Source organism: Rhododendron vialii, chromosome 11a (genome assembly GCF_030253575.1).
Source record: "Rhododendron vialii isolate Sample 1 chromosome 11a, ASM3025357v1".
NCBI classification, from domain to species: Eukaryota; Viridiplantae; Streptophyta; class Magnoliopsida; order Ericales; family Ericaceae; genus Rhododendron; species Rhododendron vialii.
This window is the reverse complement of record NC_080567.1, coordinates 23,740,964-23,768,551: the sequence shown is the minus strand read 5'-3', so window position 1 is coordinate 23,768,551 and position 27,588 is coordinate 23,740,964. Positions and strand designations below refer to the sequence as shown.

General features: G+C 39.4%; 5 protein-coding genes and 1 long non-coding RNA gene across 6 annotated transcripts; 5 read left to right on the top strand and 1 right to left on the bottom strand.

Moving 5' to 3' along the window:
- Nucleotides 1-486: 486 nt before the first annotated feature.
- Nucleotides 487-1,313, top strand: LOC131307019 (uncharacterized). The gene has a single exon (XM_058333447.1). It carries the CDS (start codon nt 487-489, stop codon nt 1,291-1,293), a length of 807 nt encoding a protein of 268 aa, XP_058189430.1. The 3' UTR covers nt 1,294-1,313.
- A 3,307-nt stretch (nt 1,314-4,620) lies between these two features.
- Nucleotides 4,621-5,541, top strand: LOC131307018 (uncharacterized). The gene has a single exon (XM_058333446.1). The coding sequence runs from the start codon at nt 4,621-4,623 to the stop codon at nt 5,539-5,541; it is 921 nt and encodes a 306-aa protein (XP_058189429.1).
- Nucleotides 5,542-15,403: 9,862 nt separating this feature from the next.
- LOC131307017 (uncharacterized) lies at nt 15,404-16,324 on the top strand. Its single transcript, XM_058333445.1, has one exon. It carries the CDS (start codon nt 15,404-15,406, stop codon nt 16,322-16,324), a length of 921 nt encoding a protein of 306 aa, XP_058189428.1.
- Nucleotides 16,325-19,947: 3,623 nt separating this feature from the next.
- Nucleotides 19,948-20,367, top strand: LOC131307016 (uncharacterized). The gene has a single exon (XM_058333443.1). The coding sequence runs from the start codon at nt 19,948-19,950 to the stop codon at nt 20,365-20,367; it is 420 nt and encodes a 139-aa protein (XP_058189426.1).
- Nucleotides 20,368-21,746: 1,379 nt separating this feature from the next.
- LOC131306586 (uncharacterized) lies at nt 21,747-22,288 on the bottom strand. The gene is made up of 2 exons (XR_009193936.1): nt 21,975-22,288; nt 21,747-21,881 (listed from the first exon to the last, which is right to left on the bottom strand). It is a non-coding gene; the product is annotated as an uncharacterized LOC131306586 (long non-coding RNA).
- A 3,986-nt stretch (nt 22,289-26,274) lies between these two features.
- On the top strand, nt 26,275-27,294 carry LOC131307015 (uncharacterized). Its single transcript, XM_058333442.1, has one exon. The coding sequence runs from the start codon at nt 26,275-26,277 to the stop codon at nt 27,292-27,294; it is 1,020 nt and encodes a 339-aa protein (XP_058189425.1).
- The last annotated feature ends 294 nt before the right edge of the window (nt 27,295-27,588 follow it).

The following is a 27,588-nucleotide window of genomic DNA, read 5'->3' as shown; positions in this document are numbered from 1 at the left end:
CAGCGGAATGATATGAACAGAAACACCAACAATTGTGAATACAGGACCTACTTCAATTCCTAGAGTTTAAGAAAAGGAGATTGAAGGTGGCTCTGATACCATGAAAATAAACACAATTGTGGAGTAATTTTTTGATAATTCCATTCATCGTAGTTGTATAATATATATAGTACAAACATTAACAAGGAAAGAATACAAGATTACATAGAAATATTCTATAACTACGGCATAAAATAAGATTACACAATTAACGATATTGACCAAATCAAATATTGACCAAATCATAGCCTTAATTCTAGCAAATTTAAGCCAATGTTGAGGGCAAAAGCCGCAAAAGTATATTTTTCAAGTATTATACATGTTGCTGATAATTTTTAAAAATTCACAACCATGACACCCGATTCCCGCGACGTATCACCGATATGTCCCGATACCGATATACCGCGACCGATACGGCGACGGCGACCGTTACCGCGATTTAAAACTATGATCCTCCCCCTCTCCCTCATCTTCCTTGCCAACATTGCGGTATCCGACAGCCTATCTTCTGAAGGAGCTGCGTTCTTGCTCGTCGAGTTCGTCTACTTAACCTTCTTCCTCGTTTTCTCTGTCCTCTCCACCTCTGCAGTGGTCTATACCGTGGCCAGTGTCTATTGTGGCTACGATGTGACCTGTGAAAACGTTATGAGTGTGATTTCCAAGGTCTGGAAAAGGCTCATGGTGACTTTCTTGTGTGCTTTTCTAGCTCTCTTCCTCTGCAACGTGGCTTTTGTACCCACAATCCCTTGGAGGGTCACCATTAAACATGTTGACATAGTGGGTTTAGTTTTTTTCGTTGCCATTGTGATCTTTGACGTCGTGGGGATTGATTACATGACCGTGGTCTGGTGGCTGGCGGGCGTCATATCGGTGTTGGGAGACATCAAAGGGATCAAGGCCATGACCAAGAGCAGAAACTTGGCACAGGGCAAGGTGTGGATCTACATAGTTATCTTGTTGAAGCTGGAAGGCGCTATCTTCGGGATAAAGATACTTTTCGAGAGCCAAGTCGTGCATACTGGGTCGTTTGGCATTGCGGGAAGGTTAGCATTTGGATTCTTGTGCTTGTTGATGCTCTTCAGTGTGTTTTTGTTCGGACTCGTTATCGAGATGGTGTTCTACTTCGTGTGCAAATCGTACCACCATGAGTACGTCAACAAGTTGTCGTTCTCAGATCATCTTGATGAGGTTTATCAGGGCGAGTATATTCCTACCAAGACCAACGATGACCAGCTTGAAAAAATCGATGTGTGATATTTGACTCTTTATTCTTGTGTGAGAGGGAAACAAATATCTCTGAGGTAGAGAAAGGCTTGGAGATACTCCAACACTTCATGTGAACCATATATAGGGTTGATTCTCCCTCCTCCCAAAAAAATGGGCCCGTCAAAAGTAAACGTTCAGCAAGTTTTTTTTTTAAATGTTCAGCAAATTATGTCTCTTATTTGCCAACGTCGTGGGAAGTAATCTTTTTTTTTTTTTTTTTGTACTTTTCTCTTCTCTGTAATGATGTTTCTTCTTTGCTGATAAAAAAGAAGTTATGTCTTATACTTTTATGGCATGGGTTTGGGATTAAAGGCAACCAAAGAAAATTTGAAGCTATTCAGGTATTGTTCACAACAATGGTCTCCTATTCTACTAAAGCCATCTGTATAAAAGTTTTTTCTTTTTCTTTTTCCTCTTTCTGATGAGGATCTGTATAAATTAAAAGTTAAAATAAGAATGTCACCTGAGCCAAAAAAAAGAAGAAGTAATTACTCTTTACTCTATATATGACCCACTTTGAAACAAAACGACAGGAACAATTCACAGGAGCAACATGGCGAAGATCTTTCGTAGCAATTTGTATGGTATTTTTGGATATCATTCTAGTAAATTGATAGGTTAGATGCAGTTGTTACATATGTGCGTTTGCTACATTTCGTCCAAAATTGCAGGCTCTTAAAGTCCCAAGAAAACATAAATCGCCTAGGATAACAACAAAATATATGGAGAAATCTGAAAAATTAATTGATTGGATAAAATCGTCATATGCCGGCAAGCTTAAATCCCTATTCATATATAATAATAAACACGTAATTCTGATGCTAGTAGAGATTGGTCAAATTAGAGAGAAGAAAATTACCAGAATAAAATTTTGATTCTTGTAGATCATGAATCCAAATAAAATAGGAGAACAAAATCAACCCGATTTTGGAGCAAATCTATTCTAGACTAGAAATAATTTTCCTAATCAAAATCTACTTTTAAAATCTACTAAAGGTAAAACTATGATACTCCTAAATCAAAATGTAGTAAAAAAAAACACGATATATTTTTTTTTAATAGCAAAGAAAGTTTATTAATCTTTGGGAACAAATTACAAAGATTAACAAGATCCAAAGCACGAGGCAACAAGTAGAGCAAAAAAGAACTCCGACAATCATATGCTGCCAAGAACCAGAAAGAAAAATAACCACTCTTAAATGGCAAAAAGCCAACCAAGGCCTAAAAACCCAAAGAAGAGACAACACAACCAAGACCCAACCACAGTCAAAAGGCACCTAAAAGAAGACCTATTGCTCTTGAGATCGCCAAGGATCAATCGTTATACTGAGACCCTGAACTTTGGCCCATGCGTCATTTTTTTACATCCGTAATCATGTATTTACTTAAAACTTTCTCATCAACACCCAAATAAACTTCGCCAAAGATTGTCTCAATAGATCGAACAGCCTTTGCATCATCAAGGTAAAACCTGTTAGTGCCTTCGGAAAAAGCCCATAAAGCCGCAGCAACAACCGCAGATCTAACCACAACGCATTTTCCTTTCTTTCTTCCCACTAATTTCTTCTTAGATTTAAAAATGCCCAACATTTTGTCCACCGACTCTTGCTTCCAATTTCCTTTCCCCGTTCCTTTAGCCTTGTCGAATTTTGGTAATAGTTTCCAATTTTAAACATAAGAAGTCCAATCATATAGTGGCCTTTGTCTTTAACATGTAGTAGCTTTTTGTAGTTATAATCTTGAAATTTGATGCGAATGATGTTCTCACATCAAATCAGTTATTTTATGAAAGATATGAGAGCTAAATATTCATGACGTACGTACATTTTTTACAGGAAGAAATTTTCCTGACATTTTAGCCACGGTTGGTTGTTGCATAAAATACCAAGATTATAATTTGCAATATTTGTCTTACTATTTAAAATAGATCAGCAATGAGATTAAGGAATACTCGACCTCAATACCTCTCTTACGGGAAAAAATTTCTTGACATTTTAGCCACGGTTGGTTGTTGGACTCGACCTCATTTTATACAGCAATGAGATTAAGGAATACTCGATCTCAGTACCCTTGTTTTTTGTTTTTGGTGGTAGTTTTAGCATATATAAATTATAAAGAGGCACAGGGGTATTGCTGTAATTTTGCAGTGACAATAGTACTTGCAAATTAAATGGATGACCGTCTAGACTCATCTAAGGGAGTAATTTTTTGGATGCCGGCAGGGTACCAAACATGTGTTACTTTGTTAGCGATCCGGACCGTGTTTTGAACGGTCTGAATTTGAGAGAAAATGAAGAGAGAAAGTTGTGGGATGATGGGAGAGAGAGGGAATACATTGGACCGTTCAACATATATTTGGATGATCCAGATCGTTGACAGATACTGCCACTTGACACCCGCTCGACACTTAAAAGTTTCTCCAATCTGAGCCTTGAGGGGAGGCTTGTGAAAATGACGCCCCGCTTTTAAACTACCTCGGAAACTTCGCCTCCGCTTGAAAATAAACGAAAACATAGTCGTAGCCGTCTTTCAAAGTTTTCTTTAAAAACACCCCAGCACATTCAAGCAACTACGATTATGCCCTTTCCTCAATAAATTTATGTCCCTCTTTTTTGTGTCCCACTCCTTCTCTCTTTCTTTTTCTTTTTTTTTTCCTCGCCCCCTTTTCTTGACACGAGCAAAAATTATGAGTAAAATTATGCACGTTATCTCGAATCATTGGAAGAAAAAGATAAGTAAATTAATAATAGGCAGAATATTAGAAAAGATAAAAAAGAATTATCTTTACATTAATTGTTGAGGTGTGGCGTGTAAGTTTAGCATTCAAGAGCTGGCAACTCATTTCAATGTATTTCAAGTACTTTGATTCTCGTCGTCACCAGTTGATTGGGATTGCTGCGCTGGTTCAATCCAATGCAATTTATTAAAAAAAAAAGATTCTCATCTATCACTTTATCACTGTGATAAAGGATTCGTAAATAAAATCTAACTAATACTCCTAACAATCATTTTTAAAAACAAAAGCAAGAAGGATTATGCTTGGAATTCATAGTTAAAAAATGAAAGTTCAATTTCTTGGTCCAATAGTCTTAAACACAAAATACTAAAATAGATAATAAAGAAATATAGAGGAGAAAGAAGGAGTACAGTAGTTGACTTTGTAATTTCGTTGAAGATTAAGGATAATTTCACTACACAAAACTCCAAAACCAATCTCCCAAATTCTAAATAAAACCCTCCCAACAACACCCCTATCTCTCCTCACTTCATCTCCCCTTGCCTCAGCTTCACTCATCATCTCTCCAGCCAAACACCATGGATAGAGAACAAAAAGACATGCAATTCCTAGGCCGCTTTGGCATCTACCTAGAGTCCTGCAAGATCATCTTCAACTTCAGAAGAATCCTTAGCAAGATATCCCTAGCCTTCATCCTCCCCCTCTCCCTCATCTTCCTTGCCAACATCGCGGTATCCGACAGTCTATCCTCCCAAGGAGCTGCGTTCTGGCTTGTCGAGTTCGTCTACTTAACCTTCTTCCTCGTTTTCTCTATCCTCTCCACCTCTGCAGTGGTCTACACTGTGGCCAGTGTCTACACTGGCTCCGATGTGACCTTTGGAAAAGTCATGAGTGTGATTCCCAAGGTCTGGAAAAGGCTCATGGTGACTTTCTTGTGTGCTTTTCTAGCTATCTTCCTCTGCAACGTGGTTCTTGTGGTACTCATAATCCTTTGGAGGGTCACCATTAAGCATGTTGACAGGGATGCTTTAGTTTTTTTCCGTGCCTTCGTGATCTTGTACGTCGTGGTGATTGTTTACATGACCGTGGTCTGGTGGCTGGCGGGCGTCATATCGGTGTTGGAAGACATCAAAGGGATCCAAGCCATGACCAAGAGCAGAAACTTGATACAAGGCAAGATGCGGATCGCCATAGTTTTCTTGTTGAAGCTGGGAGCCGCTATCTACGGGATATGGATACTTTTCGAGAGCCAAGTCGTGCGTAACGCGTCGTCCGGCGTTCCGTGCAGGTTAGCATTCGGATTCCTGTGCTTGTTGATGCTCTTCAGTGTGCTTTTGTTCGGACTCGTTACCGAGACGGTGATCTACTTCGTGTGCAAATCGTACCACCATGAGTACATCAACAAGTTGTCGTTGTCAGATCATCTTGATGAGGTTAATCAGGGCGAGTATATTCCTACCAAGGCCAACGATGTCCAGCTTGAAAAAATCGATGGGTGATATTTGACTCTTTGTTCTTGTGTGAGGGCCAAACCAATAACTCTGTGGTAGAGAAAGGCTTGGAGATACTCCAACACTTCATGTGAACACATATATAGTGTTGATTTTCTGTCCTCCTAAAAAAAAAGGCCCGTCAAAAGTAAACTTTCAGCAAGTTTTTTTTTTTTTTAAATGTTTAGCAAATTATGTCTCTTATTTTCCAACCTCGTGGAATGTAATCCTTTTTTTGTACTTTTCTCTTCTCTGTAATGATGTTTCTTCTTAGCTGATAAAAAAGAAGTTATGTCTCTTACTTTTATGGCTTGGGTTTGGGCTTAAAGGCAACCAAAGAAAATTGTGAAGCTATTCGGGTAATGTTCACAACAATGGTCTCCTATTCTACTAAAGCCATCTGTATAAAACTTTTTTCTTTCTTTTTCTTTTTCCTCTTTCTGATGAGGTTCCGTATAAATTAAAAGATAAAATAAGAATGTCACCGAGCCAAAAAAAAGAAGAAGTAATTACTCTTTACTCTATGACCCACTTTGAAACAAAACGATAGGGACAATTCACAGTAGTAACACGGCGAAGATCTTTTGTAGCAATTTGTATAGTATTTTTGAATATCGTTCTAGTAAATTGATAGGTCAGATGCGGTTGTTACATGTGTGTTTGCTACATTTCATCCAAAATTAAGGGCTCTTAAAGTCCCAAGGAAACAATAAATCACCTAGGATAACTACTAAATATATGGAGAAATTTGAAAAATTTATTGATTGGATCAAATCGTCATACACCCGCAAGGTTAAATCCCTATTCATATATAATAGTAAACATGTAGTTCTGATGTTAATAGAGATTGGTCAAATTAGAGAGAAGAAAATTACCAGAATAAAATTTGAATTCTTGTAGATCATAAATCCAAATAAAATAGGAGAACAAAATCAACCCAATTTCGGAGCAAATCTGTTCTAAGCTAGAATTAATTTTCCTAATCAAAATCTACTTTTAAAATACTAAAAGTAAAAGTATGATACTCCTAAATCAAAATATATGTAGTCAAACACAAGTAGTAGTACCACCTCAAGTAGTACACTTTATTCTAGTTTCAAACTTGCAATCAACCACTACACCACCGTAGTGCAAATTTGTCACACTCAATTGTCTATCAAGTTTTGGAAAGAGTTTCCAATTTTGAGCATAAGAGAAGTCCAATCATATAGTGGCCTTAATTTTAACATGTAGTAGCTTTTTGTAGTTATAATCTTGAAATTTAACGCGACTATTAAGAAAGACTTCTCTAACTCCGCATACTGAGGTCTGTTTAGTATTTTCTCTTATATTCGTGGGGTGGATATTGTGTAGAGATACGTGCAGAGATACGTATGATTCTCTTACATTTTTTTTGTCTTCATTCTACCTCTCCCGTGGAATCAATTTCTAATTAATATGGCAAATACTGTCTTTAAATTGTACGGCAAACATTGCAAATTATAATCTTGGTATCTTACACAACAACCAACTGTGGCTAAAATGTCAAGAAATTACTTCGAGTAAAAAATTCAAGAAAGTTCTTCGTAAAATAATTGATTTGATGTGAGAATATTGAGATTTCAATTTTTTTTTGTTTTGTTTTTGGCGGTGGTTTTAGCATATATATAAATTATAAAGAGGCACGGGTATTGCTGTAATTTTGTAGTGACATCACAATAGTACCTTTTTTTTTATAATCAAAAGGATGAGAGGGGGCGACCAGCGTAGTAAATCCCCTTGGGCGTGACCATAGGGGCTTCCTACCCGTCAATAAAATGTTCGGTTCGAGCCATAACTACCATTCGGGAGGACAGATCGTCACCACGGCACCACTTTAATACACAACTGGTGAAAACTCTTCCATTTAGTCCGCAGATGAAGTTCGAATACCTACTGAGACTCAAACTCCCGTCTGCCTTAAGGGAGGCATGAGCCTCATCAACTGTGCTACCACCTCGGTGGTTCACAATAGTACTTTGCAAATTAAAAGGACGGCCGTTTGGACTCGTCTAAGGGGAGACTTGTGAAAGTGACGCCCCAATTTTAAACTTCCAATTATTAAAAATGTTAGGAATGCCTTGTATTCTTTAGTCCCACATTGGTTAATTATGTTGTTCCCGTTTTTGTAGCCTATTATAAATAAGGCTTTTTGGGGTACTTCTAGAAATGATCTTTTGGGCTTTCATATTGTGGCCTTTCTAGAGTTACGGATTATAGCCGGCTCTTTGTATCTCCTCTTCACGTTGGTTAGTGAATCCTCTCTCTCCTCGCCCGTGGACGTACCCATCTTGGGGAACCACATATATCTTGTGTCTTTGTGATTTCTTGTTTAGTTTTCAATTTCTCGTTCTTAGCTTGCATTCATAGCGTTCGTTACAACAAACTGGTATCAAAGCCAGGTTGCAAAAACTAGGGTTTCGTTTCCGATTGTGGCTATGGCGGCTAAATTTGAGATTGCGAAGTTTGATGGGCAGAGCAGCAGTTTCAATCTTTGGAGAGTAAAGATGAAGGCTCTGCTAACCCAACAAGGATTGCACAAGGTTTTGTTAGGCAAGACTAGTTCTGGAATCAAAGAGGAAGATTGGGATGATACGGATGCCAAAGCTCTGAGTTCTATTCAGTTGAGTCTGGCAGATGACGTTCTTCGCGAGGTGGAAGAAGAAACTTCAGCAGCAGGAATTTGGCTGAAGTTGGAAGGCATATATATGACGAAGTCGCTCACCAACAGGTTATATCTCAAACAACGTCTTTATACGTTTCGTATGCGAGAAGGTATACCTGTTAAAGATCATTTAGACGAGTTCAACCGTATTATTATGGATCTGAAAAATATTGATAGTAAAATTGAGGATGAGGACCAAGCCCTAATTTTGCTATGTTCTTTACCACTTTCGTATGAGCACTTTGTTACAACCCTATTGTATGGCAAAGACACGATATCCATGGAGGATGTTAAGGCCAGCCTATATTCGAAAGAATTGAGGAAAAAAGTGTCAGGTGAGGGTGATGCACATGCGGAGGGTTTGTTTGTTAGGGGAAGAACAACAGAAAGGGTGGAGTTGAGTAATAGGGGAAGATCCAGATCATCAGGTCAGAAGAAGGGAAAGTGCAATTATTGCAAGAAACCCGGGCACTGGAAAAGTGACTGTTTAAAACTCAAGGAGAAGGAAAAAGAAGACCAGAAAGGGGGTAAAGTAATTGCTGGAATTGCTGAAAGTTCAGATGAGTCAGATAATGTGTTATCAGTTACAGAGGGCGATTCTCGCTCTAATACCGAGTGGGTTCTAGATTCTGGATGTTCATACCATATGTGTCCGCATAGAGAGTGGTTTTCTACTTATGAAGCGGTCAATGGTGGTACAGTTTTGATGGGCAACAACATGGCCTGTAAGACTGTTGGTTCAGGAACGATTCAGCTTAGGATGCATGACGGTATTGTTAGGACTTTATCTGAGGTTCGACATGTTCCGGATTTGAAGAAAAATCTTATATCCCTGGGTGCTCTTGATTCTCATGGTTGCAAATTCCTCGGTGAAGGTGGAGTTTTGAAAGTCTCAAGGGGTGCATTAGTACTGATGAAGGGTCAAAAGCGTGGTAACCTTTATACACTCCAGGGCAGTACAGTTTTAGGTGCTGCAGCAACGGTTGCTTCATCCAAGGTTTCAGATTCAGACTTGACTCGTTTGTGGCATATGCGCCTTGGGCATATGAGCGAGAGGGGGATGACAGTTTTGAGCAAACAGGGTTTGCTATGTGGCCAGAAAATTGAGAAACTGGATTTCTGTGAGCATTGTGTTTACGGCAAGCAGTGCAGGGTAAAATTCAGTACAGCTGTTCATCGCACCAAAGGCACGGTGGATTATTTTCACTCGGATCTTTGGGGTCCCGCAGAGGTAACTTCTAAAGGTGGTTTTCGATATTTTATGAGTATTATAGATGATTTCTCTCGTAAGGTTTGGGTGTATATGTTGAAACATAAGAGTGACGCTTTTAATACATTCAAACAGTTTAAAACTTTGATTGAGAATCAGACTGGTAAGAAAATAAAACGTTTGAGAACTGATAATGGTATGGAGTTTTGTCTTGGCGAGTTTGATAGATTTTGCAGTGATGAGGGCATTGTGAGGCATCACACAGTGAGAAAAACCCCTCAGCAAAATGGTGTGGCTGAACGAATGAACAGGACTCTTTTGGAGAAGGCACGTTGTATGTTGTCCAATTCCGGATTGGGCAAAGAATTTTGGGCTGAAGCCGTTTCCACAACATGCTATTTGGTGAACAGGTCTCCGTCGACTGCTATTGAGTGTAAGACTCCGTTTGAGGTATGGTCAGGTCATCCAGCTGATTATTCTGTATTGCGTGTTTTTGGGTGTCCCACTTACGCTCATGTGAATGAGGGTAAATTGGAGCCACGAGCCAAGAAGTGTATTTTCTTGGGTTATGCAGCAGGTGTCAAAGGGTACAGGTTGTGGTGCTCTGATGATTTGAAGTTTTTGATCAGTAGGGATGTGACTTTTGATGAAAATTATCTAATTAAGGGGTCTAAGCAGGTTGATGATACAGTTCAAGAACATAGTGTTCCAAAGCAAGTGGAGTTTTTGGGTGAATCTTCCGACTCAGGGAAGAAGCACATTGAGAAGCCAATTGAAGAGGAGTTCAAGAGTTCAGACACAAAGGTTGATGCATTAGTTGAGCAACCACGCACTATTGCTAAAGATAGGCCAAGGAGGGAGATTCGACCTCCTGAAAGGTATTCGGCTTATTCTGAGATGGTGGCCTATGCTTTATCAGTTGCTGAAACAGTTGAGTATGAAGAGCCTTCAAGCTATACGGAAGCTATTTTGAGCGCTGAGTCTGCACAGTGGTTTGTTGCTATGAATGAGGAGATTGAGTCTCTTCAGAAGAATCAGACATGGGAGTTAGTAGAACCGCTGAAAGGGAAGAGGATTGTTGGATGCAAGTGGATCTTCAAGCGCAAACCAGGTATTCCAGGGGTAGAAGACGCTCGGTTTAAAGCTCGGCTAGTGGCGAAAGGATACAGCCAGAAGGAGGGTGTTGACTACAATGAGGTATTTTCACCAGTTGTAAAACATAGTTCCATTCGCACTTTACTTGCTATTGTTGCATGTTATGATCTTGAGTTAGAGCAACTTGATGTCAAAACTGCATTTTTGCATGGCGAGCTTGAGGAACAGATTTATATGCGTCAGCCTGAGGGATTTGTTGTTTCTGGTAAGGAGGATCACGTTTGTTTACTTCGTAAGTCTTTGTATGGCCTCAAACAATCCCCTAGGCAGTGGTATAAGCGGTTTGATACTTTTATGATAAGCCAGTCATATTCTAGGAGTGAGTATGACAGTTGTGTATATTTTCGAAAACTTCCAGATGGTTCATTTGTTTATCTACTGTTGTATGTTGATGATATGCTTATTGCTGCCAAGAGTGTGTCAGAAATCAACAGGTTGAAACAACAGTTAGGTGGTGAATTTGAGATGAAAGATTTGGGTGCAGCAAAACGTATTTTGGGTATGGAGATTTGCAGAGATCGAGTAGCTGGCAAATTATTTTTGAATCAGAAGTCTTATGTTCTTAAAGTACTTGAGCGCTTTGCCATGCAGAACTCGAAGCCAGTAAGTACCCCTTTGGCAGCACACTTTCGACTTTCAGCTGAGTTGTCACCACAGTCGGAGGATGAGGAGAAGTATATGTCTCAGGTTCCATATTTGTGCGCAGTTGGGAGCCTTATGTACGCCATGGTATGTACTCGTCCTGATATTTCACATGCAGTTAGTGTCGTTAGTCGTTATATGGGGCGTCCAGGAAAGGCACATTGGGAGGCTGTGAAATGGATACTACGGTATTTGTGCGGAACTGCAGGTGTTGGTCTATTGTTTGGGATTGTCAATTCTGGTGATCATGCTGTTGGTTATGTTGATTCGGATTTTGCCGGTGACCACGATAAGAGGAGGTCTCTGACAGGTTATGTCTTTACTCTGTCCGGAAGTGCCATTAGTTGGAAAGCTACTTTACAGGCTACAGTTGCGCTGTCTACAACAGAAGCAGAGTATATGGCCATTGCTGAAGCTGTGAAGGAGGCATTGTGGATGAGAGGTTTGCTTTGTGAGCTTGGTCTTACACAGGGTGTGAGTTCAGTATTTTGTGATTCGCAGAGTGCTATACATTTGACTAAAAATCTGATGTATCATGAGAGGACCAAGCATATCGATGTCAAGTATCACTTCGTTCGGGATATCATCTCACAGAAGCAAGTTGAGGTGAAGAAAGTGGGTACGGCAGATAACCCAGCAGATATGTTGACTAAACCGGTTCCGGTTGCCAAGTTCAAGCATTGCTTGGGCTTGCTTGGTATTTGCAGTTGATCGCCCCTCGGGGGCATTTGGCGAGTGAGAGGTTAGAAGGGGATAACTATATTTGGTGATTTGGTTCAATGGAATTCAAGTCAAGGTGGAGAATTGTTAGGAATGCCTTGTATTCTTTAGTCCCACATTGGTTAATTATGTTGTTCCCGTTTTTGTAGCCTATTATAAATAAGGCTTTTTGGGGTACTTCTAGAAATGATCTTTTGGGCTTTCATATTGTGGCCTTTCTAGAGTTACGGATTATAGCCGGCTCTTTGTATCTCTTCTTCACGTTGGTTAGTGAATCCTCTCTCTCCTCGCCCGTGGACGTACCCATCTTGGGGAACCACGTATATCTTGTGTCTTTGTGATTTCTTGTTTAGTTTTCAATTTCTCGTTCTTAGCTTGCATTCATAGCGTTCGTTACAACAAAAAAAAAAATTTGAACTTCCTTAGAAACTTCGCCTCCGCTTTAAAATAAACGACGGCCTAGTCGTTGCCGTCTTTCATGGTTTTGCGTCCCTCTTTTTTGTGTCCTACTCCTTCTCTCTTTCTTTCTTTCTTTTTTCCTCACTCCTTTTTCTTGACACGAACAAAAATTAAAAGTAGAATTATGCACGTTATCTCGAATCATTGGAAGAAAAAGATAATTACATTAATAATAGGCAGAATATTAGAAAAGATAAAAAAAGAATTATCCACTACAACAAAATTGATCTATTGCGACGAAACCTGTTGACGAAATCTAAATTCGTCGCCAAATGACACCTTTTGGCGAGGAAATTGGATTTTCGTCGTAAAAAGTGATGTTTTTTGCGAGGAAAAAAATTCGTCGCCAATAAGCACACATAAGCGAGGAATTTTAAATTTCGTCGCCGATAAGTACCCATAGGCGACGAATTTTAAAATTCCTCGCCAATTAGTACCCCATAGGTGACGAATTTTATATTTCCTCGCCAATAAGTACCCTCGGGCGATGAATTTCAAATTTCGTAGTCGATAGTGGACATTAAATTTTATTTTTAAAAACTAATTGAAATGTGCGTAATTAACTCTAACTCAAATACCTGATCATAAAAAGATAAATGAAAAAAATGATGGGGACTAGTCACTAGGGAGCCCAAGAATTGGCTACATTTGGATGAAAAAGAAAGTGACTTATTTTTTCGTCTTTATTCAAAAAAAATTGTATTTGTTGGTTTTGCGTTAAATTTTTGACTTATCATTTTTTTTATGAGAGAAATCGGACAAGTAAAAAATTATGATGAAAATTCTTAGTTTTTTGACTTAATTGTTGTCTTTTTAAAAAAGAACTAAAAATTTTGATTAAAATTTTATACCTTTTCAATTCCTCTCATCGAGACGAATCAAATAAGTCATTAAGAAATTTGACGCAAAATTAACAAATGCAATTTTTTTTTTGAATAATGACAAAATAAGTCATTAAGTGTCTTTTTCATCCGGATGGAGCCTTACTCTCACGCTCAATAGAGGTGGAGTGGCTAGTTTGGGTGGTACACTGGCAAGGCTGAGCCCATACCATAAAAAAAAAAATTAAATAATGGGATTTGTAGGTTATTGATTGTGGTGGTGGTGTGGTGGAGGAGGAGTGGTGGTAGTGGGGTGGAGTTGTTATAGGAATGGTGGTGGTGGTGAGGAGGAGTGGTGGTCATAGTTTTAAATCGCGGTATCGGTCGCCGTCGCGGTATCGGTCGCGGTATATCGGTATCGGGACATATCGGTGATACGTCGCGGGAATCGGGTGTCGCGGTCGTGAATTTTTAAAAATCATCAGCAACATGTATAAAACTTGAAAAATATACTTTTACCCCAAACATTGGCTTAATTATCACATTTACTTATTTTCCAAGACAAGATCCAAAATTTTTGCAAAAAAGCTGTGAAAAAAGCTGTGAAAAAAGCTGTGTGGAAGGAGTTTTTTGTTTTTTGCTTTTCTTTTTTTTTTTCAGCACCGATACGTATCGGCCGTATCGGCCGTATCGGTCCAAATATCGGTTACGGACCGATACGTATCGGGAACCGGCCGATACGCCTGTGAATTTCAATCTCACCGATATATCGGCCAATATCCGTATCGGAAGCCGAAAATTCCGGTACGTATCGGCCGATACGGTACGTATCGGCCGATATTTAAAACTATGGTGGTGGTAGTAGGGTGGAGTTGTTATAGGAGTGGTGGTGGTGGTGGAGGAGGAGTGGTGGTAGTAGGGTGGAGTTGTTATAGGAATGGTGGTGGTGGTGGTGGTGGTGGAGGAGGCGGAGGAGGAGCGGTGGGGTGTGGGTGGTGGTGGTGGTGAAGTGGTGGAAGGGGTGGTAGTGGAGTTGTTTTAGGAATGGTGGTGGTGGTGTAGTGGTGATGTGGTGGTGGTGGAGGAGTAGTGATTGTGGTGGTAGTGTAGGAGGCCAGGAGTGGTGGTGGTGTGGGTGGTTGTGGTGCTTGTGTTGTAGTGGTGGTGGTGGTGGAGGAGGAGGAGGAGGAGGAGGAGGAGGAATGGTGGTGGCGGTGGTGGTTAGGAAAAAAAACGAGTTGTAAATAGTATATATAAAAAATATTATGCCTTTGTTAACAATTTGGGTGCTGGTGTAGTGGTTGGGTTTATGTCGTGCGGGCGAAAGGTACAAAGTTCGAAACTCGGTAGTGGTTGAAAATGGCGCTACAGTAGAGGGTGTAAGGGTTTTTTGGAAAATTCACTAATTACGACGAATTTTTTTTTCGTCGTCAAAAAAAATATTGTCGACGAAAAATTTCATCGCCACAAACCAAAATTGATGACGAAAAAATTCGTCGCCAAAAGCCAAAAAGCCGACGAAAAACAAATTCGTCGAGGGACTTTTTGTGTGAAACTAAAGTCGATGAATGGTGGCGACGAATTTTGCCTCTTTGCCGATGCAAAAAATTCGTCCCCTTATACTATTTTTGTTGTAGTGATCTTTACATTGTTGAGGTGTGGCATGTAATTAAGTTTGGCATTTTGGAACTAGCAACTCATTTCGATGTATTTCAGGTACTTAGATTCTCGTTGTCACCAGTTGATTGGGAGTTGCTGCGCTAGTTCAATCCAATGCAATTTATTTAAAAAAAAGATTCTCATCTATCACCATATCACTGTGATAAAGGATTCCTAAATAAAATCTAAGTAATACTCCTAACAATCATTTGTAAAAACAAAAGCAAGAAGGATTATGCTTGGAATTCATAGTTAAAAAATGAAAGGTCAATTTCTTGGTCCAATAGTCTTAAACACAAAATACTAAAATAGATAATGAAGAAATATAGAAGAGAAACAAGGAGTACAGTCGTTGACGTCGGCTTTGTAGTTTCATTGAAGATTAAGGGTAATTTCACTACACAAAACTCCAAAACCAATCTCCCGAATTCCAAATAAAACCCTCCCAACAACTCCCCTATCTCTCCTCACTTCATCTCCCCTTGCCTCATCTTCACTCATCATCTCTCCAAGCCAAACACCATGGATAGAGAACAAAAAGACATGCAATTCCTAGGCCTCTTTGACATCTACCTAGAGTCCTACAAGATCATCTTCAACTTCAGAAGAATCTTTAGCAAGATATCCCTAGCCTTCATCCTCCCCCTCTCCCTCATCTTCCTTGCGAACATCGCTGTATCCGACAGCCTATCCTCCGATGGAGCCACGTTCTGGCTTGTCGAGTTCATCTACTTAACCTTCTTCCTCGTTTTCTCTATCCTCTCCACCTCTGCAGTGGTCTACACCATGGCCAGTGTCTACACTGGCTATGATGTGACCTTTGGAAAAGTCATAAGTGTGATTCCCAAGGTCTGGAAAAGGCTCATGGTGACTTTCTTGTGTGCTTTTCTAGTTATCTTCTACTGCAACGTGGTTCTTGTGGATCCCATAATCCTTTGGAGGAAAATCATTAAGCATGTTGACATGAATAGTTTAGTTTTTTTCCGTGCCTTTGTGATCTTGTACGTCGTGGTGATTGTTCACATGACCGTGGTTTGGTGGCTGGCAAGCATCGTATCGGTGTTGGAAGACATCAAAGGGATCAAGGCCATGACCAAGAGTGGAAACTTGATACAGGGCAAGATGTGGATCGCCATAGTTTTCTTGTTGAAGCTGGAAGCAGCTATCTTCGGGATACGGAAACTTTTCAAGAGCCAAGTCGTGCATACCGGGACGTTCGGCATTGCGGGTAGGTTCACATTCGGATTCCTGTGCTTGTTGATGATCTTCAGTGTGTTTTTGTTCGGACTCGTTATCGAGACGGTGATCTACTTCGTGTGCAAATCGTACCACAATAAGAACATCAATAAGTTGTCGTTGTCGGATCATCTTGATGAGGTTTTTCAGGGTGAGTATATTCCAACCAAGGCCAATGATGACCAGCTTGAAAAAATCGATGTGTGATATTTGACTCTTTGTTCTTGTGTGAGAGCCAAACCAATATGTGGTAGAGAAAGGTTTCGATATACTCCAACACATCATGTGAACACATATATGGTGTTGATTCTCCCTCCTCCAAAAAAAAGGCCCGTCAAAAGTAAACGTTCAGCAAGTTTTTTTTTTTTTTTTTAAATGTTCAGCAAGTTATGTCTCTTATTTGCCAACCTCGTGGGATGTAATCCTTATTTCTTCGGCCTCGGGCTTTCTTTTCTTTTTTTTTTTTTTGTACTTTTCTCTTCTCTGTAATTTTCTTCTTTGCTGATAAAAAAGAAGTTATGTCTCTTACTTTTATGGCTTGGGTTTGGGCTTAAAGGCAACCAGAGAAAATTGTAAAGCTATCCAGGTAGTGTAAGGCAAGTAGTCCTTGTAATGTTCACAACAATGGTCTCCTAATCTAATAAAGCCATCTGTATAAAAAAAAAATTCTTTTTTTTTTCTTTTTGATGAGGATCTTTATAAATTAAAGTTAAAACAAGAATGTCACCCGAGCCAAGAAATAAGTAATGACTTTTTACTCTATGATCCACTTTGAAACAAAACGATAGGGACAATTCACAGGAGCAATGCGGCAAAGGTCTTTTGTAGCAATTTGTATGGTATTTTTGGATATCGTTCTAGTAAATTGATAGGCCAGATGCGGTTGTTACATATGTGTGTTTGCTACATTTCGTCCAAAATTACGGACTCTTAAAGTCCCAAGAAAACAATAAATCACCTAGGATAATGACTAATATAATATATGGAGATATTTGAAAAATTAATTGATTGGATCAAATCGTCATACGCCCGCAAGCTTAAATCCCTATTCATATATAATAGTAAACACATAGTTCTGATGCTAATAGAGATTGGTCAAATTAGAGAGAGAAAAATTACCAGAAAAAAAATTTAATTCTTGTACATCATGAATCCAAATAAAATAGGAGAACAAAATTAATCAACCCGATTTCGGAGCAAATCTATTCTAGATTAGAAATAATTTTCCTAATGAAAATCTACTTTTAAAATATAGTACTAAAAGTAAAACTATGCATGATACTCCTTAATCAAAATACATGCAGTCAAACACAATCTTGATGAAAGAAAGATAGTATTATTTTTGCTGCTAAAGTTGAATTCGTGAAGATCATCCATTCGTAGTAGAAAGCGTCATGTGCAAAACCATCCATACTTTCTGTCTTGAATTACCTATGGATTTCCATTGGGATCAACCACCGCACCACCATATATAGTCCAAATTTGTCACTCTATCAAGGTTTGGAAATAGTTTCCAATTTTGAGCATAAGAGAAGTCCAATCATATAGTGGCCTTTGTTTTTAACATGTAGTAGCTTTTTGTAGTTACAATCTTGAAATTTAACGAGACTATTAAGAAAAACTTCTCTAACTCCTCGTACTGAGATTTGTTTTGTATTTTCTCTCGCAATCGTGGGGTGGATATTATGCAGAGATACGTATGATTCTCTTACATTTTTTTTGTCTTCATTCTATCTCTCCCGTGGAATCAATTTCTAATATGGCAAATACTGTCTTTAAATTGTACGGCAAACATTGCAAATTATAATCTTGGTATCTTACACAACAACCAACTGTGGCTAAAATGTCAAGAAATTACTTCGAGTAAAAAATTCAAGAAAGTTCTTCGTAACATAATTGATTTGATATGAGAATATTGAGATTTCAATTTTTTTTGTTTTGTTTTTGGTTGTGGTTTTAGCATATAAATTATAAAGAGGCACGGGTATTGCTGTAATTTTGCAGTGACGTCACAATCGTACCTTTTTCTTTTTCTTTTTTATAATCAAAAGGATGAGAGGAGGCGACCAGCGTAGTAACTCCGGCCCCTTGGGCGTGATCATAGGGGCTTCCTACCCGTCAATAAAATATTCAGTTCGAGCCATAGCTATCATCCGGGAGGACGGATCATCACCACGACACCACTTTAGTACACAACTGGTAAAAACTCTCTAATTTAATCCGCATATGAGATTCGAATACCTACTGGGACTCAAACTCCCGTCTGCCTTAAGGGAGGCATGAGCCTCATCAACTGTGCTACCACCTCGGTGGTTCACAATAGTACTTTGCAAATTAAACGGACGGCCGTTTGGACTCGTCTAAGGGGAGACTTATGAAAGTGACGCCCCAATTTTAAACTTCCAATTATTAAAAAAAAAAATTGAACTTCCTCAGAACTTCGCCTCCGCTTTAAAATAAACGACGGCCTAGTCGTTGCCGTCTTTCATGGTTTTCCTCAAAACACCCCAGCATGTTTGAGTAACTACGATTATGCCCTTTCCTCAATAAATTTGTCCCTTTTTTCCGTCCTTTTTTTTTTTTTTTTCTCTCACACCCTTTTCTTGACGAACAAACTCTACGTAAAATTATGCACGTTATCTCGAATCATTTGAAGAAAAAGATGAGTACATTAGTAATAGGCAGAATATTAGAAAAGATACAAAAAGAATTATCTTTACATTGTTGAGGCGAGACATGTAAATTTTGGCATTCTTGAGCAATTTAGATGTATTTCAAGTACTTTGATTCCCGTCGTCACCAATTGATTAGGGGTTGCTGCGTCAGAACACTCTATTAGAAAAGAAAATTCTCATCTATCACCATATCTCTGTATTGAAAGATTCGCAAATAAACTCTAACTAATACTCCCAACAATTAGTTTAAAACAATAGCAAGAAGGATTATGCTTGGAATTCATAGTTTTAAAAAAAATGTCAATTTCTTTGTACAATAATCTTAAACACGATATAGATAAAGAATATAGAGGAGAAACAAGGAGTCGTTATGATCAAAAAAAAAAAAAAACAAAAGAACGAGTAATAGTTGACTTTGTAATTTCATTGAAGACCAAGGGTAATTCACTACACAAAAGTCCAAAACTAATCTCCCGAATTCTAAATATATAGTAATAAAATCCTCTCAACAACTCCCATTTCATCTTCCCTTGCCTCTTCTTTGTCCTCATCTCTCCAAACCAAACACCATGGATAGAGAGCAAGAAGACATGCAATTCCTAGGCCTCTTTGACATCTACCTAGAGTCCTACAAGATCATCCTTCAACTTCAGAAGAATCTTCAGCAAGATAACCCTAGCCTTGATCCTCCCCCGCTCCCTCATCTTCCTCGCCCACATCGAGGTATCTGAGTTCATCCTCTCCAAGATAGTCTGCACGGAGCACTATAGACACCTAGTCCGAGAGGGCTCATTCCAATATGCTAAGCTCTCTAAGCGCCTATCGTCCGAGTGGGTTGCGTTCTGGCTCGTCAAGTTCGTCTATTTCACCTTCTTCTTCGTCTTCTCCCTCCTCTCTATCTCCGCGGTGGTCTACACTGTGGCCAGTGTCTACACTCGCTGCGATGTGACCTTTGGAAAAGTGATGAGTGTGGTTCCCAAGGTCTGGAAAAGGCTCATGGTGACTTTCTTGTGTGCTTTTCTAATGTTCCTCGTCTTCATCTTGGTCCTTGTGCTAACCATAATCCTTTGGAGGGTCTCCATTAATCAAGTTGACTTTGTTGGGTCACTTTTTTTCCTTGCCATCATGATCTTGTACATCGTGGGGTTCGTGTACATGACCGTGGTTTGGGAGCTAGCAAGCGTCGTATCGGTTTTGGAAGACATCAAAGGGTTCAAGGCCATGACCAAAAGCAGTAACTTGATACAGGGCAAGATGTGGATCGCCATAGTTATCTTCCTCAAGCTGCATTTTGCTAAGTTAGGGATACAGATACTTTTCGAGAGCATCGTTGTGGATACTGAGTCATTGTTTGGCGTTGCGGGCAGGTTAGGAATCGGATTCCTGTGCTTGTTGATGCTCGTCAAGGTGTTTTTGTTCGGACTCGTTATCCAAACTGTGATCTACTTCGCGTGCAAGTCGTACCACCATGAGAACATCGACAAGTCATTGTTGTCAGATCATCTTGAGGTTTATCTAGGTGAGTATGTTCCTGTCAAGGCAAAGGATGCCCAGCTTGAAGAATTCGATGTGTGATATTTAACTCTATGTTTTTGTGTGAGAGCCAAACCAATATGTGGTAGAAAAAGGCTTCGATATGCTCTAACAAATGGTGTTGATTCTCCGTCCTCCCAAAAAAAAGGCCCGTCAAAAGTAAAGGTTCAGCAAGTTACGTCTCTTACTTGCCAACCTTGTTGGGATGTAATCCTTATTTCTTCGGCCTCCGGCCCTTTTTTGTACTTTTCTCTTCTCTCTAATGATATTTCTTCTTTGCTGATTAAAAAAAGAGTGATTTGCTTATATATCCCTTCAACTTTACGCGAAAGTTCAGTTTGGTCCTTCAAGTTTCAATTTAAACAAATAAAACCTTCAATTTGCAAATTTGTTCCAATGTCATCCATCCGTTGGGTGCCGTTACTAATTTTTTTTTGGGTAAATGATGTATTTTATAACCAACCAACCAAAAACCACGGGAATAACCCACTACACAGGAAAAAAACTGTACAAAGAAAAACCTATTACAAACTACAAAAGAATCAAACCACTCTTAACAAGTGATAATACCCAGAATTCGAGGAGAGATATTCCAAAGATGACAAAATCTTTGGTTTTCCATTGAATTAGGAATATGTTTCCAAGAGCTGACTCGAAATCTCAAATTGTCTTCTATGCGAGCAAAAATCACATCGGAATTCATTGGCCTTCCCCCAAACACCCTAGAGTTTCTCTCAAGCCAAATATAATACACCCCTGCAGCTAAAGACAGCTTGAAGAGGAGTGCTCGAAAGGAATTATCTTTACAATAACCCATAGCCCATATAAGTTCGTCATCCCAATTTCCTGGGCTTCTGTGAACTTCAAATCGGCTTAGAACTGAACGCCAAACATGTCTTGAGAAATTACATTGAAAGAATAGATGATTGGCTGATTCATTATGCTGAGAACAAAGACTACAGAGGGGGTCAATAGGTATATTTGCTCATTCCCCTCCTCTTTCTCCTCCTCCTCCTCCTCCTCCTCCTCTCTCTCTCTCTCTCTCTCTCTCCATAAAACCCAGGAAAAAAAAAGAAGAGAAAAACCCAGAAAAAAAAAATAGCGAAATGAATCTCTCTCTCCATCCATAAAACCTAGGAAAAAAAAAAGAGAAAAACCCAGAAAAAAAAAATTAGCAAAATGAATAATTTAACTCTCCCCCAAAACCCCCCAACCCCCCCCCCCCCCCCCCCTCTATCTCTCACGAATTCTACACAAACCCATCCAATCAAACCAATCAATTAAGCAATTCCAATAAACTCTCAAAGAACAATTGAAATTTGGCCCGAGTATTCGAATTGGGTATTTTCTCACCAAACAATTCCAGTAAACTCTCTAGTTTTGGACCTTTGGTAAAAATAATAATAATAATAATAATTGCTGACAGAGAACTCAGATACTAATATCTATTGATTGTGTTTTCCTGTTTTTATCCTCATAGTCATAACAAACGGGCTGCCGATATAAATGTTGCCGGTTCTACGGAAGCAATGGGGGATGGTTTTGAAGCTGCAAAACTAGATGTCAAGATTTTTTCAATTAACATACAGCCACAGGGTTCAAGATGCCAAATAATACTCCAACATACAATAGAAAAAAGAATTTCTCACCCTTTTTCCTCTTTCTTTCTCTAGACGCAGATAAAGCCACCCCACCACCGCCACCGTCCCCCTTCGCGATATCATCAGATCCACTGTAGGTCTATTTCTCGCTGCACTGCTATCTATCACTGCCACCCTGCCGTCGTCGTCGATTTGTGCCTTGTTGTTGACCTGTTCCCCTGCTTCATCGCCGTCGATTATGTTTGCCCATCATCGGATCACCGCAAAGTGCTGGGGAGAGAGAGAGAGAGAAGAAGAAGAAGAAGAATTTGCTTTTTTTCGTTTTAGAATAATTAGGGAAACATAACCCAGAATTCTGGGTCTTTCTCTTCTTCTTTTTTTCCTGGGTTTTATGGAGAGAAGAAGAAAAAGAAGAAAGAGGAGGGGAATGGGCAAATATGCCCTTGAGGAGAGCACAAGTGCTGGGGCACGTGCCCATTTTCTGTTCAAATTAGTAACGTCACTTAAAGGATGGATGACATTGAAATAAATTTGTAAATTAAAGGTTTTATTTGTTGAAATTGAAACTTAAAGGACCAAACTGAACTTTCGCATAAAGTCGAAGGGAAATAAAAACAAATCTCATTCTTAAAAAAAGAAGAAGTTATGTCCATATGGCTTGGATTTGGGCCTAAAAGGAAACTATAGAAAATTGTGAAGCTATTCAGGTATTGTAAACAACAATGGTCTCCCAATCTAAGGTCCCGTTCCGAAAACGGAAATAAGTACTTATTTTTTAAAAAGACAATTTCAAGCTCAAAAATTATGTGTTTACGTAAATAATTTTTCTATCAATATGAATCTTTTTTGATAAATTTTATTGAGATCTTTTATACGTTGAAAAAAAAATTGAAAAATAATTTTTCATTTATATTATTTTTGAATTTAAAAATGTGAAATAAGTACTTATTTTTTAAGAAGGTGTTCTGGAACGGAGCCTAATAAAGCCATCTGTAGGAAAGTTTTTTTCATTTTTTTTCTTTCTGAAGAGGATGTGTATAAAGTTTAAAACAAGCATAGAAATGTCACACAAGCCAAAGAATAATAGTTGGAGTACTTTTTACTCTATGACCCACTTTGAAACAAAATGATAGCTAGGGATCGGACAATCCATAGGAGTAAACGCGGCGAAGGTTTTTCGTAGTAATTTGTATGGTATTTTTGGATATCGTTCTAGTAAATTGATAAGTCAGATGCGGTTGTTACATGTGTGTTTTGCTACATTTCGTCCGAACTTATGGGTTCTTGAAGTCCCAAGAAAACATAAAATCACCTAGCTAGGATAACCACTAAATAGATATAGAGAAATTCGAAAAGTTAATTGATTGGATCTAATTAATCATCATATGCCCGCAAACTTAAATCCCTATTTATACATAGTAGTAAACACGTAATTCTGATGCTAGTAGAGATTAGTCAAATAAGCGGGAAGAAAATTACCATAATAAAATTTTAATTCTTGTAGATCATGAATCCAAATAAAATAGGAGAATGAAATCAACGTAACTATTCTAAACTAGAAAAAAATTCCCAATCAAATTCTACTTTTAAAATACTAAAAGTAAAACCGTGAAACTCCTAAATCTTGTCCTACATCTAAAAATTCAAAATGTAATCAAACACACACTATTCAAGGTTTTGGATGTACTTTCTTTCTTGAATTACCTGGATTTCCATTCGGATATTCCTATACTAGTAGGGTAGTACCGGAATGGGAGAAGTATATCTTAGTAGAGCGGTGCAGAATGGCCGATCCAACCGCTCATCTTGCTAATCGACGACTCGGATCTTAACCGAGCAATGGACGGTTTAGATTTGTATGCGATTGGTATGCATGTGCTCAGATTTGATCCGAGTTATCCATACCGAGATGAAAGTCGGATCGGCCGCTCTACACCCGCTCGGCAAGGAGCTGCTCGACAGCATCTCCGGGTTACCACCTCAAGTAGCACACACTTTATTCGATTTTCAAACTTGAAATCAACCACTACAACGCAGAGTCAGTGACAATTACTGGACCACCAATAGTGCAAATTTTGTCACACTTTTTTATTTTTTTATCAAGTTTTGGTAAACTGTTTCTAGTTTTGGGCATAAGAGGACGACGTACGGCACCAGACTCATCTCTCCTCATACACAATAACTAATCTTTAGATTTTACTTTGAAACGAAGATTAAGAAAATATCTTTACCTCCGCGTAGTGATGTCGAGTATTTGCAGTAAAGATAGGAGTACAGCAAAGTCTGTACAGCAGCCGCGTACAAATCTCTTTTGCGCCCATCTCAGATCTCACAAAGATGATCGGAGTCGCTCATTTTGTTTAAAACATTTCGTTTGGGGTCCCTGTAAAAAATTATCTCAATCCGATATCGGTAAGAGCAATTACGAATCATCCAACTTTCCTTCAGAATTTAGCCTAAATTCTGAAGTAAAGTTGGATGATTCGTAAACCATCCGTCTCGACAATTAATAGTCCGAATTACATGGTGTTGTGTGTAATCTCAAACTTCCATCCGGATCATTGATTGCCGAGATGGACGATCCGAATGTGCACGGTGCGCACAACACCATCCCCAATCCGAGAATATAAAGAGGCACAGGGGTATTTATGTAATTAATCTGTGATAATTGTGCTTGCGCATTAAATGGACGACCCACCGAGAAGTTTTTGGTGATGAGCGGGTGATACGTGGCGCACCAGTCGGTGATCCAGACTGTCCAAATGTGTTTTGAATTGCTCAGATTTATTTTCTCTCTCTCCTCTCACCCCGCCACTCTCTCTTCTCATTTTTCCTCTCTAAAATCCGAACCGTCAAAAACACGTTTTGACTATCCGGATCGCTGACGGATACCGCCTATGTGGTATCCTACCGGCATGCACCCAATATTTTTTCCGACCGTGTGGACTCATGTAATGGCGTAGACTTGTGAAAATGACGCCCCACTCGAACTTCATCAGAAACTTCGCCTCCGCGTGAAAATAACCGATCGACGACCAAGTCGTTGCCGTCTTTTGTGGGTTTTTTTTTCCAAAAACAACCCCAGCATGTTCGATTAATTACGATTATGCCCTTAACTCAGTTAAATTTCCGCCCATCTTTTTCTTGTCGCACCCCTTTTTTTCTTTGGTCACACCCTTTTCTTGACAAACAAAATATAAGTAGAATTTATCTTATACACGTTATCTGGAATCATTTGAAAAAAAAAAAAAGATAAATACATTAATAATACGTAGAATATTACAAAATGTACAAAAGAAAAATATGTTTACATTGGTGAGGTATGACGTGTAAGTTTAGCATCTACAACGAATTAAGTCAGTTCCGCTGCGGGAAAGGTTTCTAAAGAGAGTAAGCAAGCTACCGCGGGCTTCGAGGAGTTTAAACTAATGAGAAATTTAGCATGTCTTCTCCTGCGATGGGAGTGCCCGAGTGAGTTCTCGAGTTCGAAGTGAGAGTTGGGATCTCCTGTTGTTATGCCTGGACTCTTGCTACTAGTGCCTGCCGTGAGAGACAAGAGCTAAGCCAGCCTGATTGAGTTAGAGCATCTAGTCAAGAAGGGAGTGGTAGCGCGCTATGAATGAAAGTGTTAAGAGATATCTTCTATCAATTACGAATTCTTCTGCATCATGATAATCTACTTCCCGAAAGTACGAATCCACTTCCGAGTTCAAGAAGAACAATTCCTTGAGCAGATCTTCTAGCTTTTCAAAATGATAAATACATTAATCATTGGCAGAATATTCAAAAAGATACGAAAGGAAAATATTTTTATATTATTGAGGTGTGGCGCGTAAGTTTAACATTACGGAGCTATCAACTCATTTAGATCTCTTCAAGTACTTTGATTGTCATCATCACCAAATAATTGGGCAATTGTTGCGCTGGTACAGTCCAGTCCATCCTTGCATGAGGGAGAAAAAAATCCCGATCATCACCGTATCAATGTGCTCAAAGAAGTAGTTTTTAAAAAAAAAACAATAAGTAATACTCCTAACAGTTAATTTTAAAACAAGCGCAACAAATATTAAGCTTGGAATTCATAGTTAAAAAATGAAAGGTCAATTCTTTGCTCCAAAAGTCTTAGAACCAGAATAAATAAAGTTTGAACAGGGAGTCATTGTTGACTTGTAGTTTCATCGAAGACCAAGGACAATTATTCACTGTACAAAACTCCAAACCAATCTTCCTAACTTGTTAATAAAATCCTTCCAACAACTCTCCAATCCCCATTTCATCTCTCTCCCCTTACCCTCTTCTTCACCACTCCATCTCTCTCCATCCACTCATCGGAGCCAAACCACACACTATGGACAGAGAACAAGAAGACATGCAATTCCTAGGCCTCTTCGGCATCTACCTGGAGTCCTTCAAGATCATCTTCAACTTCAGAAGAACCTTCAGCAAGATAACCCTGGCCCTGATCCTCCCTCTCTCCCTCATCTTCCTCGCCCACATCGAGGTATCCGAGTTCATCCTCTCCAAGATCATCCGCACGGAGCACTATAGATACCGAGTCCGAGAGGGTACTTACCGGTACGCCAAGCTCTCCGACCGCCTGTCCTCCGAGCGGGCCGCGTTCTGGCTCGTCAACTTCGCCTACTTCACCTTCTTCCTCGTCTTCTCTCTCCTCTCCACCTCCGCGGTGGTCTACACCGTGGCCAGTATCTACACTGGCCGCGACGTGACCTTCAGAAAAGTGATGAGCGTCGTTCCCAAGGTTTGGAAACGGCTCATGGTGACTTTCTTGTGCGCTTTTCTAGCGTTCTTCCTCTACAACGTGGTTGCTGGGCTAACCATAATTGTGCTGCTATTCATAATTATTTTGAGCTTCCCAACTGAGTATACTGACAAAATTGTTCTATTTTTTTCTTTTGTCATCATGATCTTGTACGCCGTGGGGTTCGTGTACATGACCTTGGTCTGGCAACTGGCCAGCGTCGTATCAGTGTTGGAAGACATCAAAGGGTTCAAGGCCATGATCAAGAGCAGAAACTTGATCAAGGGCAAGATGTGGATAGCCATGGTCATCTTTTTCAAGCTGAATCTCGCCATGATGGGGATACAGATACTTTTCAAGAGCGTCGTTGCGGAGAGAGGAACGTTCGGCATCGCGGGCAGGTTGGGGTTCGGATTCCTGTGCGTATTGATGCTCTTCAAGGTGTTCTTGTTCGGGCTCGTTATCCAGACGGTGATCTACTTCGTGTGCAAATCGTACCACCATGAGAACATCGACAAGTCGTCGCTGTCGGATCATCTCGAGGTTTATCTAGGCGAGTATGTTCCTCTTAAGGCCAAGGATGTTCAGCTTGAACAATTCGAAGTGTGATATTTGACAACTATTTTGTTTTTGTTGGGTATAATTACTCGTTTGTAATGATTTTTCTGGATGATTATATATATGACGATCAGCATATGAAATATTAATACCAGATTATATACGTAATTAAACTTCTAAAGAATTATAGATGTTTATCAATATATGAATGCCTAAAGGCAGAGTCTGGCTATTTCTTATGCGTTCTGTTATTAGCTGAAAGTCATGGTTTATTGATATAGGGATACCAGTTCTAGCCGTTTTCTTTTTGTTGGTCGACAATTGGCGTATCCGGGCCAAAATCGT